Below are 16,291 nucleotides of genomic sequence, written 5' to 3'. Positions count from 1 at the left end.
TACATCAAACATCATAAAAGTAGTATAAAGACAACATACGAACTCATTGTATGCATCGTTTACATTTTTAATGTGTACAATTTTTTTCTTTCTAAAAAAAAGTACTGCATTTTTAAATATTTCTAAATTTTGAGTTGATTTATATTCTCAAATACTCCATCCGTTCGATTAAAAATATACGTTTACTTTTGACGCGAAATTTAAGAAATAATAATATTTTAATTATAGTGTGTAGTTAAAAGTAGTGTAATAACATTTTTGTTATTGTTTTTTGGTATAAAAGTAACGATGTGATGTAAAAGTATGAGTATTTATGAAAAATGATACGGTATTTAATAAAATTGTTACTTTGTAATTGAATGTTCTAAAATAGAAATATGTATAATTTCTAGCCCGATCGAGAGAGTATAACATAACTGATTAACATAATTAACTTTTTCTTAATTAAAAACCATTCAATAATTTTTTTAAATACACAAAATCCTCTCAATTAAAATCAATCATAAGATTAACAATAAAATTAATCGGATGGACAAATTAAATATAAATTGGTCCTAATTTTAATATAGCATCAGGACCATACTAAAATCGAGAATATGCATAATTAATTTATATATTATACTTCACTCGTCCATTAATAATTTTTTTTATTTTACCATTTTAGTATGTCTAAATCAAATTTTAAAAATAACTTTCAATTAAATACCATAATACTTCTATTTTACTTTTACTTTAATATCAATGATAAAATTGATATTACATTGTTTCATTATGCTATATATCTCTAAAATACAAATTTACCTTAATCTATTTTTAAAAGTCAAATAATAAACTTATAGATGGATGAAGTATAATCTACCAACATACTTTAATTTTTTTTTCATACTATTTAATAATATAATGTGTTTCTTTTAAATCGATGTTAAAAAATTTAATTTGTATTTAATATTAAAATAATGTATAATAAAATAAATAAAAATATATATTTTTGTTCAAAAAGTCAAAGAGTTGAAGCAATAAAAATTTGAGTTGGTGACTAAAGAAACACACACCCTTGTTACTTTAGTACACCCAAGTAAAACAACATTACTAAGGAATGCCATACTGTCAAAATTAAAACCACAAAGCTACACCATATCTCGTCGTCCTCGTCTTGTCATATCATATCATATCATATGTCTATCTACACTCATAAACAACAAGCAAGACTTCATCCGAGAGTGGAACTCGTATTCGAAAGAGACGGCGCGCAATGAGAAATATACACAACATTTGATGGATAGACGGGCACGGGCATACCTGGAAAGGAATAGTTTTTTGAGGAGATGATTTTCGGAGAGGAATAGGTAATCAATCGACCATGTATCTTGCAGGCGTAGGCAAAGTTAGTTAGTTAGTTAGTTCATCCTCGTGCTGTTCCTCCTCCCCCACCATTTCCTCCTCGCCTTGTCGCCTGATCCTTCTTCGCTCCCGAGCTTCTGGAGAATCACCTTTGTTTCTCTCAGTCTTGTGACATAATCTTTATTCCAAGCTTCAAATTTCTGTTTCAACCTTCGGAGCTCGTAGTACGGGTCCAAATCCGCCTCGGCTTGACCTGACTTCACTTCCACCAAGAATTTGGCGTCGTCTCCAAACACTTGCCTCCTCTGCTCAAACTCATCCGCCAGCCGGCTGATGACACCTAAGCCAGCGACGGATGTCCTTCCTCCTCCGTTGCTTTCATGGGGTCTCAAGCTGCCGCCAGTATCCCAGCTGGACTCTTCGTCGTTTCCATTCACGGATGCATCTGAATTTCTTTGGGAATCATCCAATGCGAGGCTCTTCTTGGCGATGGAAAGGCTGGACTGAAGGGATCGCATCTGCTTTTGCCACAGCTCCTCCATGGACTTCATTTTCAGCTCGTATTCGGACCAGCGATTCTCGTACTGTTGCAGCCGTTGGTGAAGAATGTCGTTCTCCTCCTCCTTTTCTCGCAGAATAGCTTCGGCACGGAGTACTCGGCGCTGCAGTTCGGCAAGGAAAGATGTCTTCACTAGCACTTCTTCCGGCTCGTTCCCCTGATTCACAAAATAGTTATGACGAGTTTCGAGCAAAAATTCCTCGCACATAGTTAATAAGATCTACCTTTAATGCTTGACTATAAAATCTTGATTGGATCTAATCAATCTTTCGGCATTGATACTTCACTCTCAATAAGCATTTAAAAATAATAAATAAATAAATAAAACGAGAAGCAAAGAAAGAAAGAAACTATCACATTTATTAGCAGAGTGTTACTTTGTTAATCAAAGGAATTGGCATCCTCTCTACTGCAATTTAATGTGTGTAATGCAATATGAATTAAAACATTGAGGACTATCGGGTAGAAAGCACAAAACAATATCCCATCGAGTGATTAGCCTCACGAATGATCATAAAATTGACTAAGAAAGACAACCCCAAGTACCTTTCTTCCTCCAAATTGCAGTAAACCTATGTCTCCTGAGCATCTTCGGACCAGCCAACCACGGATCACTGATATCAAAATGTGTAAATATTATATAGATCACTGGCAAGGATATGAGAATAATTCCAAGCATGCTAGCAGCATCTGGTACAAGTTTAATAATCATATTTTTTTTTTAAATAGAAAACTGCAAATTGTTTACAACAGCGAGCAGATTATCAGTTTAGAACAGGCCACTTAAAACTTTATGAAAATGTGTAATAGCTTCTTAAAGTTTCTAATCGATGGCTTATAGCTGTGTTCTTGAATTAAACAGATTATAATGCCTACCTGCTTGTATTGCAGTTGATGACTCATTTAATCTGTCAAACCTTTTTCTATAGATCCTGGCCTTGACGTGCTTTTGAATAGATACGGCAGCTCTATGCCTATGCAATAAGATTGAGTATTCTTTTCTAGTCTTCTCAGCTCGAATAACTGCATTCAGAAGTTCCATGTCTCAGATAGTATTATCAGGAAAGAAAGCCAAAGAATGTGACAGTCGAGACTCACAAGACTGAAGGGCTGCAATCCCTCTCCTTAACTCCTTAAGAAGACAACGAGCTTGATGGCCTCTAAAGCAGCTTTGCACTCGCAAAATACCATGGAGAGTACGATTTCTTGTTTCTTCCAGCACCCCAATCTAAGATATTCATAACAGCTTATCAGATAATGGCTGGACAGAGCTTCCAAGTAAACTAGCAATGTATAAAAAGCATTTTATTGATGAAAATATAATAGTAGTAATAATAATAATAATAAAGAAGAAGGTAATGTCAGACGATCATAATTATTTAGTTGAAGTTCTAAAATTTCATTGAAGTGAAATTAGGCTTCTAGAGAAAGAAACCACAGCAGAACCTCATATAAAAGTACTTTCAAATCCTAATGCACCAACAGCACGGAAGCTCAAATTTGTGGATGTTTAACATGAAAGTTTAGACATGACGAATCACTGCTTTCATAAATCAATAAAGATTGTCATAGGAAAGTACACAGCCAATCCCTGCTACAGAATAGGGTCCCAACTCATTGGTGGGAGAAACTTCTTGAACTTAGACCACGTTACAATCAAAGTTTGCAGGATCAAGATTTTATTAAAACCTACTGTTTATTGTCTTGTTTGTGATACCATGCAATTCCTCTTTTCTGAACGTTGAGACTGTGGAGGGGAAGCGGCAGCATCAGAGAATGGTCCTTTAGACTTCAAGCGAAAAAACTAATAAATGGATTCTTTTATCAGAAATAATCATCCCAAGGAAACAGTTCCTTGAGCTGTTGTCTGATTGCCATTGTCTTCGGAATACTAAGTTTTAAGACTTTTTAGGTACCTTTTCTTACCCTTCTACCTTAGTGATGTAATCGTATGCCAGTATTAACATTTTTTGTTAGCACTCACTAGGAAAACCTCAATTCCAGCTACAACTACCATGTATGCATACCCTGATGGGTTGCCCTTGAACATTTCTCGATTATATTGACTGACAGATTGCCTCCCCAGTGGTGAAAAAAAAGTAAAATCCAAACACAGTGAAGAGGAGAAAAAGCTATTACCTGTCCAGTTCGAAAAAACAATTTTGTGTATCCTACTTGATACATTTCTGGCTGAATGTTGAACTGATGAAGAATTGCCACTGAAACACTTAAGGGATCCTGAGATGCGACATGCTCTAATAGAAGAAAACCGTACCTGTTGAGATAGCAATCAAATTGATAGGTGAGAAAAAAGTTAAAGAAAAAAAAAAGATCTACAGAATAATTTGTTTTATTTCCTTCTACCTTCTGGAGAACTTTTGATGTGACATTCTGGTGGGAAAACCTGATCTTGATATTCGGACAACTTCTAAGACTCCACAACACCGCAGCTGTTGCAGAACTAGTCCCTGATTGTAGCTTCCAGGAGATTGTGAATTATTGGGCTTTATGCACCGTATGAAATGAGGTGTTGTGCTCTCGAGACGCTGCATTAATTGGAATAATTGGCCCTGACACAAGTAAAAAACGAGTAAGTTACAATGCAGCTTTATTCAATAACAAGAGCACCACCCACAGATTCATTATCAACATAGCAGAACATTATGTATTCCTTGAGTCACTTAACCTATTTAAAAGGAAGGTATAAACAGGTTAGCCAATACCCTTCGGCCTTCAGTTTCTTAGAACCTACTTTCAAATTTCCAACAGGCAATGTAAATATAATAGGAGCTCTAAAATAATAATAAAAATATATGGCAGCGCCACCACCATTCAAGAAGGTAATAGCTTTTGTCTGTGCCTTTAAACTGAGCAACATTCAATCAAATATCAACATCAAACAACGTAGTCTATGCTAAAAACCCCCAAAAGTGTAGTAACCAAGAATTTCTATTTTACCTTGAATTTTGCTGTAACACTTAATTTTTGTGAATCTGCTCCACCAGATTTATGAAGTGCACCAACTACAGGCTTCTCAGATTGAGTAAGCAGACTGGATGCAAACGCCTGAGGCAGTTTGAACATACAGGAAGAAAGAAGTTCGATAGAATCCAAATGAAGCAAATCTCGATTCTTCTCAAGAAAACTAGTCGTGTCATATGTAACCTGAAAGCAATTAAGTGACTCAAGTTAAAGATATCTATTTTCAAGCAACTGCTCATTATCAATAAAACTTATTATTGTAAGAAATTGCATACCTCCCCAGCATAATGGCAAACGGTGAAGGCTTTCTCTCTTTCTCCTCGAAAACAAGGATTGGAGTGTAGATGTTGCTTAAGTTTATTGGCAAAGCTCAAATCAGTGCCATTTGGAAAGGTTGACTCCTCATCTAGCAATGATTGCAATCCTAAAGGTTTCTGTGCAAAACAGGATATGACAATCTTAGAGAAACATAAAGAGAAATATTTCGAAAGTCACCTGGATCATTTTTCATTTGTCAAAACCACATAAATAATACACGTGAAACTGCATCGGAGAACTTATCACCTCTACAACAACCCTCAAGATTTGCAGATCATAAGAATGCATAATATTATTGTTCCAAATCCACACAATCTCAGCACTTGATATACACCTATTTAAAAGAAATTTAAAGAGAAGCCACCTCCCGAGATTACTAAACCCCAATTGATATTGAATAAGAGAGCAATAGCAGCTAAACTACTAACGGCTACTCAGAAAATTAGAACAAGAAAACTAGTAGCAAATAGTTCCAGCATTATCTAGGTTCATACCTTCTCAAAGAGATTAAGACAGTCTTGATTGTCTTCAAAATCAACTTTTGCCCAATCAATACCATCTTGAATATATTCCTGGAAAAAAATTTCAAGTTTCAAGATCTAAGAAAGAAAGTAATCTTGTTAAGCATCACATATTCTTCTCATATTGCAGCTCCCGACTCTTCTAAGTTACATATGACACTCCAGAATTTTGAGGAAATTAGTAACATGAATAATTAAAGCATATTCATCTCTTAACATGAATAATTAAAGCATATTCATCTCTTTCTTCAAGTTTCAAGATCTAGAAAGATAGTAATCTTGTTAAGCATCACACATTCTTCTAATATTGCAGCTCCAGACTCTTCTAAGTTACATATGACACTCCAGAATTTTGGGGAACTTAGTAACATGAATAATTAAAGCATATTCATCTCTTCTTTCAAGTTTCAAGATCTAGAAAGAAAGTAATCTTGTTAAGCATCACATATTCTTCTAATATTGCAGCTCCAGACGCTTCGAGTTACCATGACACTCCAGAAGTTTGGGGAACTTAGTAACATGAATAATTAAAGCATATTCATCTCTTTTTTCAAGTTTCAAGATCTAGAAAGAAAGTAATCTTGTTAAGCATCTCACATTCTTCTAATATTGCAGCTCCAGACTCTTCTAAGTTACATATGACACTCCAGAATTTTGGGAACTTAGTAACATGAATAATTAAAGCATATTCATCTCTTTTTTCAAATGGACATTAAAGGGCCTTTCATAGATCTTGAAACAGATCAATATCTCAATAGATCATCGTGAGTGAATCTCAAAAAGTCCAAAAGCCATGTGGTGGTAGAATAAAATGTAACCTCTTGCTCCAATTTGAACAAGTGACGGTTGAAATGTTGCTGCAATCTTTCATTGGCATAATTGATGCAGAATTGCTCAAAGCTATTCCTCTGTAGAATTACATCAGAATATAATCATAATCATAGGGGCAAAAGACAAACAGAAGGTTAAAGTATGGAAAATGCACACACCTCAAATGATTCAAAACCATATATATCTAGAATACTAATGGATCTTCCAGTGCGCCTTTTCCCTACTGCGAGTGATTTATTAATTTGTTCCACCAGCCAATCAAACAAACAAGAATAAATTGATTTTGCCAATGCATCTCGTGTATCAATGGCCTGAAATATTAAAAAAAATGTAGAATAATATGAGTTGGTTAATTGAATACTGAATCCAAAGTAAGTCATGATATATGAAATATTATACCTGAGCAAGGGTAAGCTTTTGAACAATAGTGTCATTCTTCTTTCCAACTCTCATCTTCCTAGTTGACAATGCCAGCTTAAGTTCCTCAATATTGCACCCAATAAGGGTAGCTACATTAGTTAGACCTGAAAATTTGGTACAATTGTGCATCGTGCAGGAGTTATCAGACAGCATTTTATAGAGATGGTTAACTTTGTTTATCGTAAGTACATTCAAACAACTCAATTAACTTGAAAAAAGTACTAAGAAACACTTCTAAGAAATTCAGGGAGAAAAATCCCGATGTCACCAAATGACTTCAGAAGAAGATAACATTGCTTCATATGAGATTGTAAAAAAATCCTTAAAAATAAATAATAAAAGGCTAAGGGTGTGCTTTTTTGTTTTTATTTCGTGCTTTTGGTTTTTGGGTGTAATGTTTTGTATGGATAATAGATACTTATGTTTTTTGAGGAAAAATAAAATATTTAATAGCAAATTATTACAATATGAAACTGAAATTCTCTATTTCAATTATAAGAATACGTACATATTTATAATGATATACAAATCATCCAAATAAGCCAAGAATCCTACGAATCTCTTAAATAAAATAACTACCATAAATACAATATATTGCTACTAAATATATTTTAACACCCCTCTTCAAACTCTAAGATATGATTGAACAAACTTGAGTTTGTCAGAAGTGACCGAAAAAGATATAGCCGAGATCTTCCATGTATGAATTTGAATTCGCCAAAATAGACTGAGAATGATGTAGTCGTGTCCACTAGATCAGAGTCGGAAGCAGAACTCTCAACACCGTTAGAGTTGGAAACGTGACTCGCTCGCTCACAACGAAACTAGAGTAAAAAACAGGACTCGCTCGCTCTATAGAGCTAGAGTCGAAAACAGGACTCGCTCGCTCACAACGGAATTAGAGTCGAAAACAGGACTCACTCACTCTATAGAGCTAGAGTCGAAAACAGGACTCTCAATGCGAAAGTAGAACTCTGTCAATAGAGTCAAAGTAGCAAAGACAGAAACGACATGAAAATGATAGCATGACCGTGAATAGAAGAAATTCATCAATAAAATATAAAAATATATGGGATATAACGGCTCATGGATGTACCCGGAGAGAATTTGGCATGATACCATGTTACAATATGAAATTGAAATTCTCTATTTCAATCATAAGAATACGTACATATTTATAGTGATATACAAATCGTCCAAATAAGCCAAGAATTCTACGGATCTCTTAAATAAAATAACTACCATAAATATAATATATTGTTTCTAAATATATTTTAACATAAATAAATAGAGAGAGGGGGCAAAAAAAAATCCACTAATTGTACATTCAAGAATTAATACGAAAGATTATTTTACAGACTGATTAAATTTGAAATTTCTAAGTTGAACGGATCTAAAACTTTGCTTAATGAGATGTAATACGCAAACCTTCGTTAATAGAGCCAACGAGTTATAAACCTATAGATTATGTTCTTTTGTGTTTTCAACAAGACAAGCATAACAAAATGAATTGTAGCAAAGCCAAATGAATTCAACTTTGGCATTGCGCATCACATTGAAACTGTATTTATTTTCCACATTATCTTTGAAATATGCTCACCTTCATCCACCACTGGCTCAACATGGTTTTCACTGTCAACCACTGTAAAAGAAACATTTCCCAGCCACAATACAGCAGCTAGCATTGAGAATACACTTTCTTGGTCTTCCTTTTTAACATGAACAACATCTAGAGCTTCCTGATATCAGGAAAAAGATTTAAGCTTAAATGATCCCAGTGTATCATCTGTGATGGTTGAGAATTGGAAAGATGAGTTAATCTGCAATATACCATCACCACACGAAACTCTTCTGCATCATCCACTCCAGAAATCGTATAACAATCGCTTTGCCTCAAATATTTGAACTCATCTATGCTCCTTAAGTTCAATTTTTCTGCAGCAAAGAAAATAGAAAGCAGACAAAATGCCCATGAACAACCAAATAGAAGCAAGACCGGGCATGGGCATGAGAATTTCAATTCAAGTAAAATTCAGGAAACCAGTATCAAATTGTAGAAAGAATATTGGTTGCTTCTAGCTTCTAGAACTGCAAGCAAAACAATGCTATACCTCTTAGGCTGGGTGGAGCTCCAGCACAAAGTTGATAAAAGATATGATAGGACCTTTCACCTTCTGAACATTGAACAACTCTGGACTGCATATGATGACAATCGTTTTATTCTATAGTTGCATCAGAAAACAAATAATCTCATGAAAGCCACTTAAAGTAGAATTTGTACCTTCTCCAGTAAAACTACACAGCAACAGTTCCATTGGATGATAATAACAAAACAAAAGAATTAGGTTAGTCGATGAAATTACACCATATAATGTAACATAGGATAGGTGAACTCTTACAAGTTTGAATCTTGGCACCCGATATTTTTCCAGTTTCACTAAAGTGAATTTCAATCAGCTTTCCCTGCAGAGAGGCGTCATTACTCTAACCAGCACGCAAACAAAACTTGGCACAAAACAAAGCATAATAATTTCTCATGCCAGCCAACAAACAAGGAATTCCATAAATAAGAAACTCACAAATCGACTTGAGTTGTCATTTCTCAATGTCTTTGCATTACCAAAGGCTTCCAAAATTGGATTAGTTTTCAGTATCTCATACTCTATACCACTACCACCACCAAGGGCAGCCAAATATTGCATTGCTATCTTTGCTGTCTCAGTTTTTCCTGCTCCACTTTCCCCACTGAATAAAACCAGATGAGCTTAGTAACAATTCGGCAAATATTGATCCTAGTATCTAATAGAAAGAAGTAGTTCAAAATGAAAACCATGGAGATTAACGTGTGTTCACTTTTGATTCTTTTGTGTGTGTGTGTGTGTGTGTGTGTGAGTTTTCGTTTTTGGAGTGAGAATAGTTACTGAATATACCATTTCGAATGACAAAACAAGGGTTAGATGTGACTTTTTTTCAAGGAAAATGATATATTGAATAGTGAAACTTGGGGAAACCACATACAAACATACCCTAAGGTGCATCAGTATCGCAATCAACATATGACTACCAAGTAAATTATAGTAAGTCTTACATTCATTAGGAGTGTCATTGAACAAGCAGTTGCTGAACTTAAAGTCTTTTAATTGATAAGTTTCAAGCTTCACCTTTCCATTAATCAGTTTCCCCAACATATTCCCCAGAGCAATAATAGGATTGCAGACTACTTTACTAAGCATGGTGTCAATGGAAATGTTGACTCAGCTATTTGGTTGTAGCTCTATTCTCTATCAACCTCATTATAAATAAATCTATCTGTACTCTCCCAAATAATAATAATAATAATAGTGATAACAATGAAAATCTTATACACTTTTTATTACGTAATTAAACAAATACAAGAACTGATAGTTGGCATTCAATCAAAACCTAAGATCAACATAGATGTAACACAAAATCATAGAGCTGCAGGGAGATAGAACTTGACACTAAAAGATGGCACAGCATAACGAAACTAGCTTCGCAAGATTACATATGAAAGGCTAGCAAAATTAAACAGCATCATTGTTAGCTCACCTTATAATGATAGATTGATTAACTTCATCTGTACAGTTGGAAAAAAAAATTGGGTTAAATCAACAAAGCAATGCTTTCCTTAGCAACTATTGGAAGTTTATACAATCGTATCAGTGTGTAAATGACCTCGGATCATTTCACGCATAGCCGTATCAGTGATGGCATATACATGTGGGCCCTCCAAAGATTTGCACTTGTAAGCTTCAATGTATTCATTTCCATACAATGGGACTTTCTTAAAGGGATTAATCGCAACCAGAACAGGTCCAGCCTTGGTCTGGCATGAACAGAAACATAAAGGGAAAAACGTATTCAACAGAATGATAAATTACAAAGCTGTGGAATAGTAACGTTAAATTGACAAAATGATGAATTGGCTTGAAGAGAGAAAGTAATATGAAAATGGCACTTACATAAATCATTTCACGATCATATCTATACTGGAGATTGTACAATACTGAAGGTTCATTTAAGTAACTTAGCTGCATTAAATCATCTACGCCATCAAGAATGTCAGGATTTGAAGGCACCAAAGTTTCTGAATTCACTTTCAAAACCTAAGTAGAAATATTGTCAGAAAGTTACAAACTTTAACCAATTTATCCAAATATAATGGAAACTAAATGTTTGCTCACTTTTCCTTCAGGCAATGATATCAGTGACTCATTTCCAGAAGTCTGAAGAATTGTTCCCAGCTCCCAGTTACCACCAGGAAGTTGGAACCATGACTGAAGCTTCTGAAAAACGAATCATTTAAAACGTCAGTCAGTGGTACTAAAATAACCGGCTGTCCATCAGATATTATTTGAATCCAAACAACATAACATATTTACCATATAATTGAATTATAGTAGGTTGTTCTTTTGTTAACAAACATTTTTCCAAAATGCATAAAACGGTTTTGCAGATCAAATTAGAAATTTATAATTTACAGCTTCAATTCATGAATTACAAATAAGAAAGAATATCACAACATGAAGGAAGGAGATATAGAACAGAAAAATGCTTCAGGATAAGTATGGGGAGAGATATACAAGGGTAAAAATCCTTCAAGAAATGCATGTGAATTCTCATTTTCCATAATATACACTTTGATGTTCCCCTGACACATCACAATCGGCATTTTCAATGTACATTTTCAATGTTGATAAAGGAAAATAAGTAAAATAAAAATAACTACCCTAAACATTGAATAAGACCAATTATTTTGTTACGGTTGTTCCAATAACAAAATCCCGTAGAATTACTTTGGTTGTGTTCTTTTGTAGGTTTTAACCCAGATTTTTACTATTCATATTCTTTTTTTCCTCCAAAAATATCAAATAAAACAATTACTTTTCCCTTTTTATATTATACTACAAATTTATTTAACATTCAAAACATCACATCAACATCTATTTATATCACATCAAACAACTATTCAAATTCAACTTTTTATTATTCAAAAATCTACAAACAAACACACCCATTATGTTTATAACAACATCAAATATATATGCAAGTCCTGTAGTTGTTACTTTTATATGTACTCTAAATTTTCATCAATCCTCAGTCCTGCACCAAACTATTAAACCTGTCCATTTTTAAAGCCCATTTCACTAAAAATGGCTTTATTCAACCAATCTTAGTGCCTTCTAATCTGAAACCTTCTCATTATACAACAACCAAATATGGCAATCAAGATGTAAATTTCTCCTTCCATTTTTTCTTTTGTGTTACTAACAAACCAGTTTACACATTCTTAATCCTGTTGTCAATTGCAAATTGCTTCATACACGGAATACAAAAAAGTGTTCCCCCGATATAAATGTTAATACTCTACAAAGAAGGAAGCTTGTCAATTAATCTTACAGGACTCTGTCTTTAGTTAACTTAGATAACATGAGTAAACCATAGTTTGTGATACAATTTATTATTATTATTATTATTATTATTATTATTATTATTAAACAGCCAGCAAATTCAAGAAATTGATTCAATCCTCCAAATTTGGCACAGATACGACCACCATTCAATCAAACATCTCCTGCAACATATCTAATCAATGAAACAACACTCAAGATGTGACCTTTGTTGCACAACTAATTATTTCCTCCATTGATACAAACAGACAAAACCAAAGCCTATTCATTCTACCCTGCATGAACAACCACCAGAGTCTACAGCCAACTATTGTGAAGTACCAATTGCACCTCTCAGACATCTACAAGTCATCCAAGGAAACTATTCTGTTAAGATTTTAAATATTGTGCAAGTATGCTGATAGAATTGATATGGCTAAGGAAATTATGCAGGAACACATTTTCACCCACAACTACTTCATTGCCATGTAGATATTTCATTGCAAACTTCCAAAGGAAGTCTGCTCTTGATTAATTCTACAATTTAGACATATGTTAAGGAAGTTGAGCAGGGTTGATATAGACGATTCGTGTTAACTGTTAAGAGCATATTGTATCATTACTACATAAAGTTTGTTGACATAAGATAAAACTACTATTAGGAATGGTTTCTAAATCCTTTCACTTTCACTTTCACTTCTATTGATTTCAATGTCATTAACCCGATTGAAAAGTTTGGTGACAAGGCAGAGATGCATGCTAATTCTTTCCTCAGGAAGTGAAATAGAAATTATGCGAAGGCATACCCTATAAGTCTTTCCCAAAGTTACATAACAATTGAATTAACCTTATATGACTTGTGCTCTAAATCCCTTTTGGGAAATTTGCAAACCTAAGAAACTAAATCACAGCATTCATAATAATAATAATAATAATAGCCAAGCATAAACTAAATTACGACTGAATTTCCCCTATAATGTCAAAACACTAAAGCAAGGAAATAATATATTATCAGTCTTTACAGCAGTCAAGGCCAATATAAGCTCAGATGGGACCAGAGGTAACAAGAAGAGCCAATCATTTAGAATAAAAGTGCAGATGGAGCCGAAGATAAGGTATACAAACACTAACACGAGCAATCAAGATTAAAATAAAGCTTGAAGAAGCCGTGAGTGTCAATTTAATATAAACAATAAATCCCAAAAACGTAAGAACAAAGGGGGGTTCGGAGGAAGTTAAACTTCACATTTACCTTTTTAGTTGCAAACGGAGTGGTGTCACTCCACTTAGAATCAGAAAGGGAATGTTTGAGTGGCCTTTCAGGCATAACCATCCCCTTATGATCACCACCATTATCGTCCAAAGAAGCTTCATCTTTCACTGACATATCCATACTAAAATAGGGCGATTCATCACTATCTCCATTAAAATGACCCTTACCATTCACCCCGCCTCCTGCAGCATCAGTCGACCCCTCAACATTAGCAGACAACAGCATCATATCACTCCCAGGATCATCCCCAATTCTAAAATCCATCGGCAATGATTGGATCTTCTGAAAAGAAGGCAACCCCTGAACTCCTTTCCGAAGCATTTTGGCTCAATAAACACCCCTTTTTATCTGTCTATGATTATATCTATCTATCTATCAATCTTCCTTCAATTCAATGAATACACTCAAGAAAACTATAATTGGATCATAAAGGAAGCTTTTTCCTTCCTTTTTGCTCTGCAAAAGTGAATCAAGCTTTATATCAACAGACGGACCCACAGGCTTAGCTGCCGAACCTAATGGAGGGGACCATACAGTTACCGATAATCACACCAACAAGTCACTCCTCAAGAAACAATGACACCATTCGCCATTCAAATAGCTTCAAATGTCACAACCCCACAGCCAACCTGTCCTCAACCCAAAATACCCTTAACACCCTAACAATTAGCCCCAAATTTAACCAGGGCAGCACAAAAGCTACAATCTTCCCTAATATATTAACCCACTGCAACGAAACAGTTCCCCCCAAATCGAAAACTCCGTCAACGGCTGAACTTCGAACAGATCTCCAGTTCAACTTCAGAAAAGAAAACTAAAGATTATATATAAAGCAACAGAAATCTAGAAGCACTTGCTATTGTCGCAAGAAGTTGCGATTCCAGTCTCCCCTCAAAGACCCGCTGCAGGCCCCCGATCAATCAAATGTCGTGAAAAAGACAGCAATGTGGCACCAAACAATAGAATGGACTAAAGAATGGCTGTCGGACAGAAAAATTAATACCAAATATGCAAAAATGGAAGCCAAAATCAGCAGCCTCCGATGGCCGAATCCAAACCCACATTCAGCGATCAACAGATGAGGCGAAAACGAGACCACAAAGTGTCGGCCAAGGGAAATAACGAACGAAGCTCAGACCGATTTCACGACCGAAACGAAGAGTAAAAGAACAGTAGAAATGGGGAAGGGAAGCAGAAAGCAAAAAGTGAAGAGGACTTCCCTTTTGCTTTAATTTTAATTTTAATTTTATTTATTTATTTTTATTATTATATTTTTGTTTCTAAGCTTTTTCGTGTGGAGGGAGTTTGGCGCTTTGTAAATGGCCGCTTTCTTTTGAGGGTAGAATTGTCATTTCAGAATGGGGCAAAATGAGGGTGCGCGCTGTTGCTGCCATGTCCGGTCGATTTTTGAAATTTCTGTGACCAAATAAATTTATTATTACTTTCTTTATTTATTTTTTGTGGAGGGAATATGAAATTTTCAATGCGTATTTAATTTGTAGTTTAGCATAATTCAACTTTTATTGACTTTTTCTCCTCTTATTTTAAATAAATAATTTTGTTGGCCGTCAGTTTTTCTTCAATTAGATATAGGATGCGCTTATTGGAACAATTTTCCATCATATTTTATTATTTTAATTTTTCTTAAATATAAAATTAAACATTTATTTTTTATTTATTATATTATAATAAAATTTAATTTTACATTTAAAATATTATATCGATACATATTTTTGTCACATTAAATAATTATTATAATTCAAAATTTTAGTATTTAAAACCAAAAACCAAAATCTAAGTAACTACACTCCCTTTTATTTTAATTGACATTTTTTTGGCATATCTAAGTAAGAATTGACATCTTTTTATTTCTATAAAACTTATTAAGGTTGTATTCGGTTGGTGGATTGAATTTAAGTTTTACTATGAATTCACTGTAGATATTTCAAAAATAAAATCCTCACCCTACTTGCCTATAGCCTGAAAACAGCTGTGAAGATTCTCTGCAAAGCCCGTCAAGTCCATTCACGGGATTAAGATACATGCAGGTGGTAGGTTGAGGTAATATATACACATCGGTGAGTAGTGTTTCGATTGTAGATTTACATGGGTTTAACACCGGCGTGTCGGTGGGGAAGGGGAGTTACCAGCGGCGACAACCAGACGACACACAGGTGAGTCAATCTCGACCCCGTTTCGTCGATTTAGCGTGAGTTCGGGCATACTCTTCTCTGATTTTTGAAACTCAGCTGAAATTTGTGCAATTCGGAGAGGATATTTCTTCGGTTGTGGCTGATTTAGGTAGTAAGGGAGTGATCTATGTCTAATTTTAGGGATTATAGTGTGATTTTATTGTAGCAAGTATTACCCCCCTTCTCGGCGTATATCGAGTGTAATTTGTTAAACGGTGAGAATAAATTGTTTTTTTATTTTGCATCGGAACGATTCTGTCGCTCTCGACTTACCTAGAAAGCTTCCCTAGAATAAGCAGTGGGTGGTTCGTGGGTAGTGGTTGATTTGATTTTCTGGCACAAGTAATAGCTCGTAGCAGTTGCTGAATTATGGAACTTCCGGTGAGAGTCGTTCGAATGTCGTTAACACAGTCATTGTATGTAATATGGGATATTAGGATCCT

General features: G+C 34.7%; 1 protein-coding gene across 1 annotated transcript; it reads right to left on the bottom strand.

The window, feature by feature from the left end:
- Nucleotides 1-1,061: 1,061 nt before the first annotated feature.
- On the bottom strand, nt 1,062-14,870 carry LOC127244833 (myosin-1). The gene is made up of 23 exons (XM_051265355.1): nt 13,636-14,870; nt 11,178-11,279; nt 10,956-11,099; nt 10,669-10,819; nt 10,543-10,570; nt 9,552-9,717; nt 9,372-9,435; nt 9,254-9,267; nt 9,084-9,168; nt 8,804-8,907; nt 8,573-8,711; nt 6,952-7,076; nt 6,711-6,863; nt 6,540-6,629; nt 5,695-5,772; nt 5,158-5,316; nt 4,859-5,065; nt 4,265-4,470; nt 4,040-4,175; nt 2,999-3,128; nt 2,777-2,923; nt 2,447-2,514; nt 1,062-2,057 (listed from the first exon to the last, which is right to left on the bottom strand). The coding sequence occupies exons 1-23, from the start codon at nt 13,975-13,977 to the stop codon at nt 1,398-1,400; spliced, it is 3,498 nt and encodes a 1,165-aa protein (XP_051121312.1). The 5' UTR covers nt 13,978-14,870; the 3' UTR covers nt 1,062-1,397.
- Nucleotides 14,871-16,291: the final 1,421 nt, after the last annotated feature.

Source organism: Andrographis paniculata, unplaced genomic scaffold, assembly GCF_009805555.1.
Source record: "Andrographis paniculata isolate CXL003 unplaced genomic scaffold, ASM980555v1 Contig21END, whole genome shotgun sequence".
NCBI classification, from domain to species: Eukaryota; Viridiplantae; Streptophyta; class Magnoliopsida; order Lamiales; family Acanthaceae; genus Andrographis; species Andrographis paniculata.
This window is presented reverse-complemented; position numbering and strand designations above follow the sequence as displayed.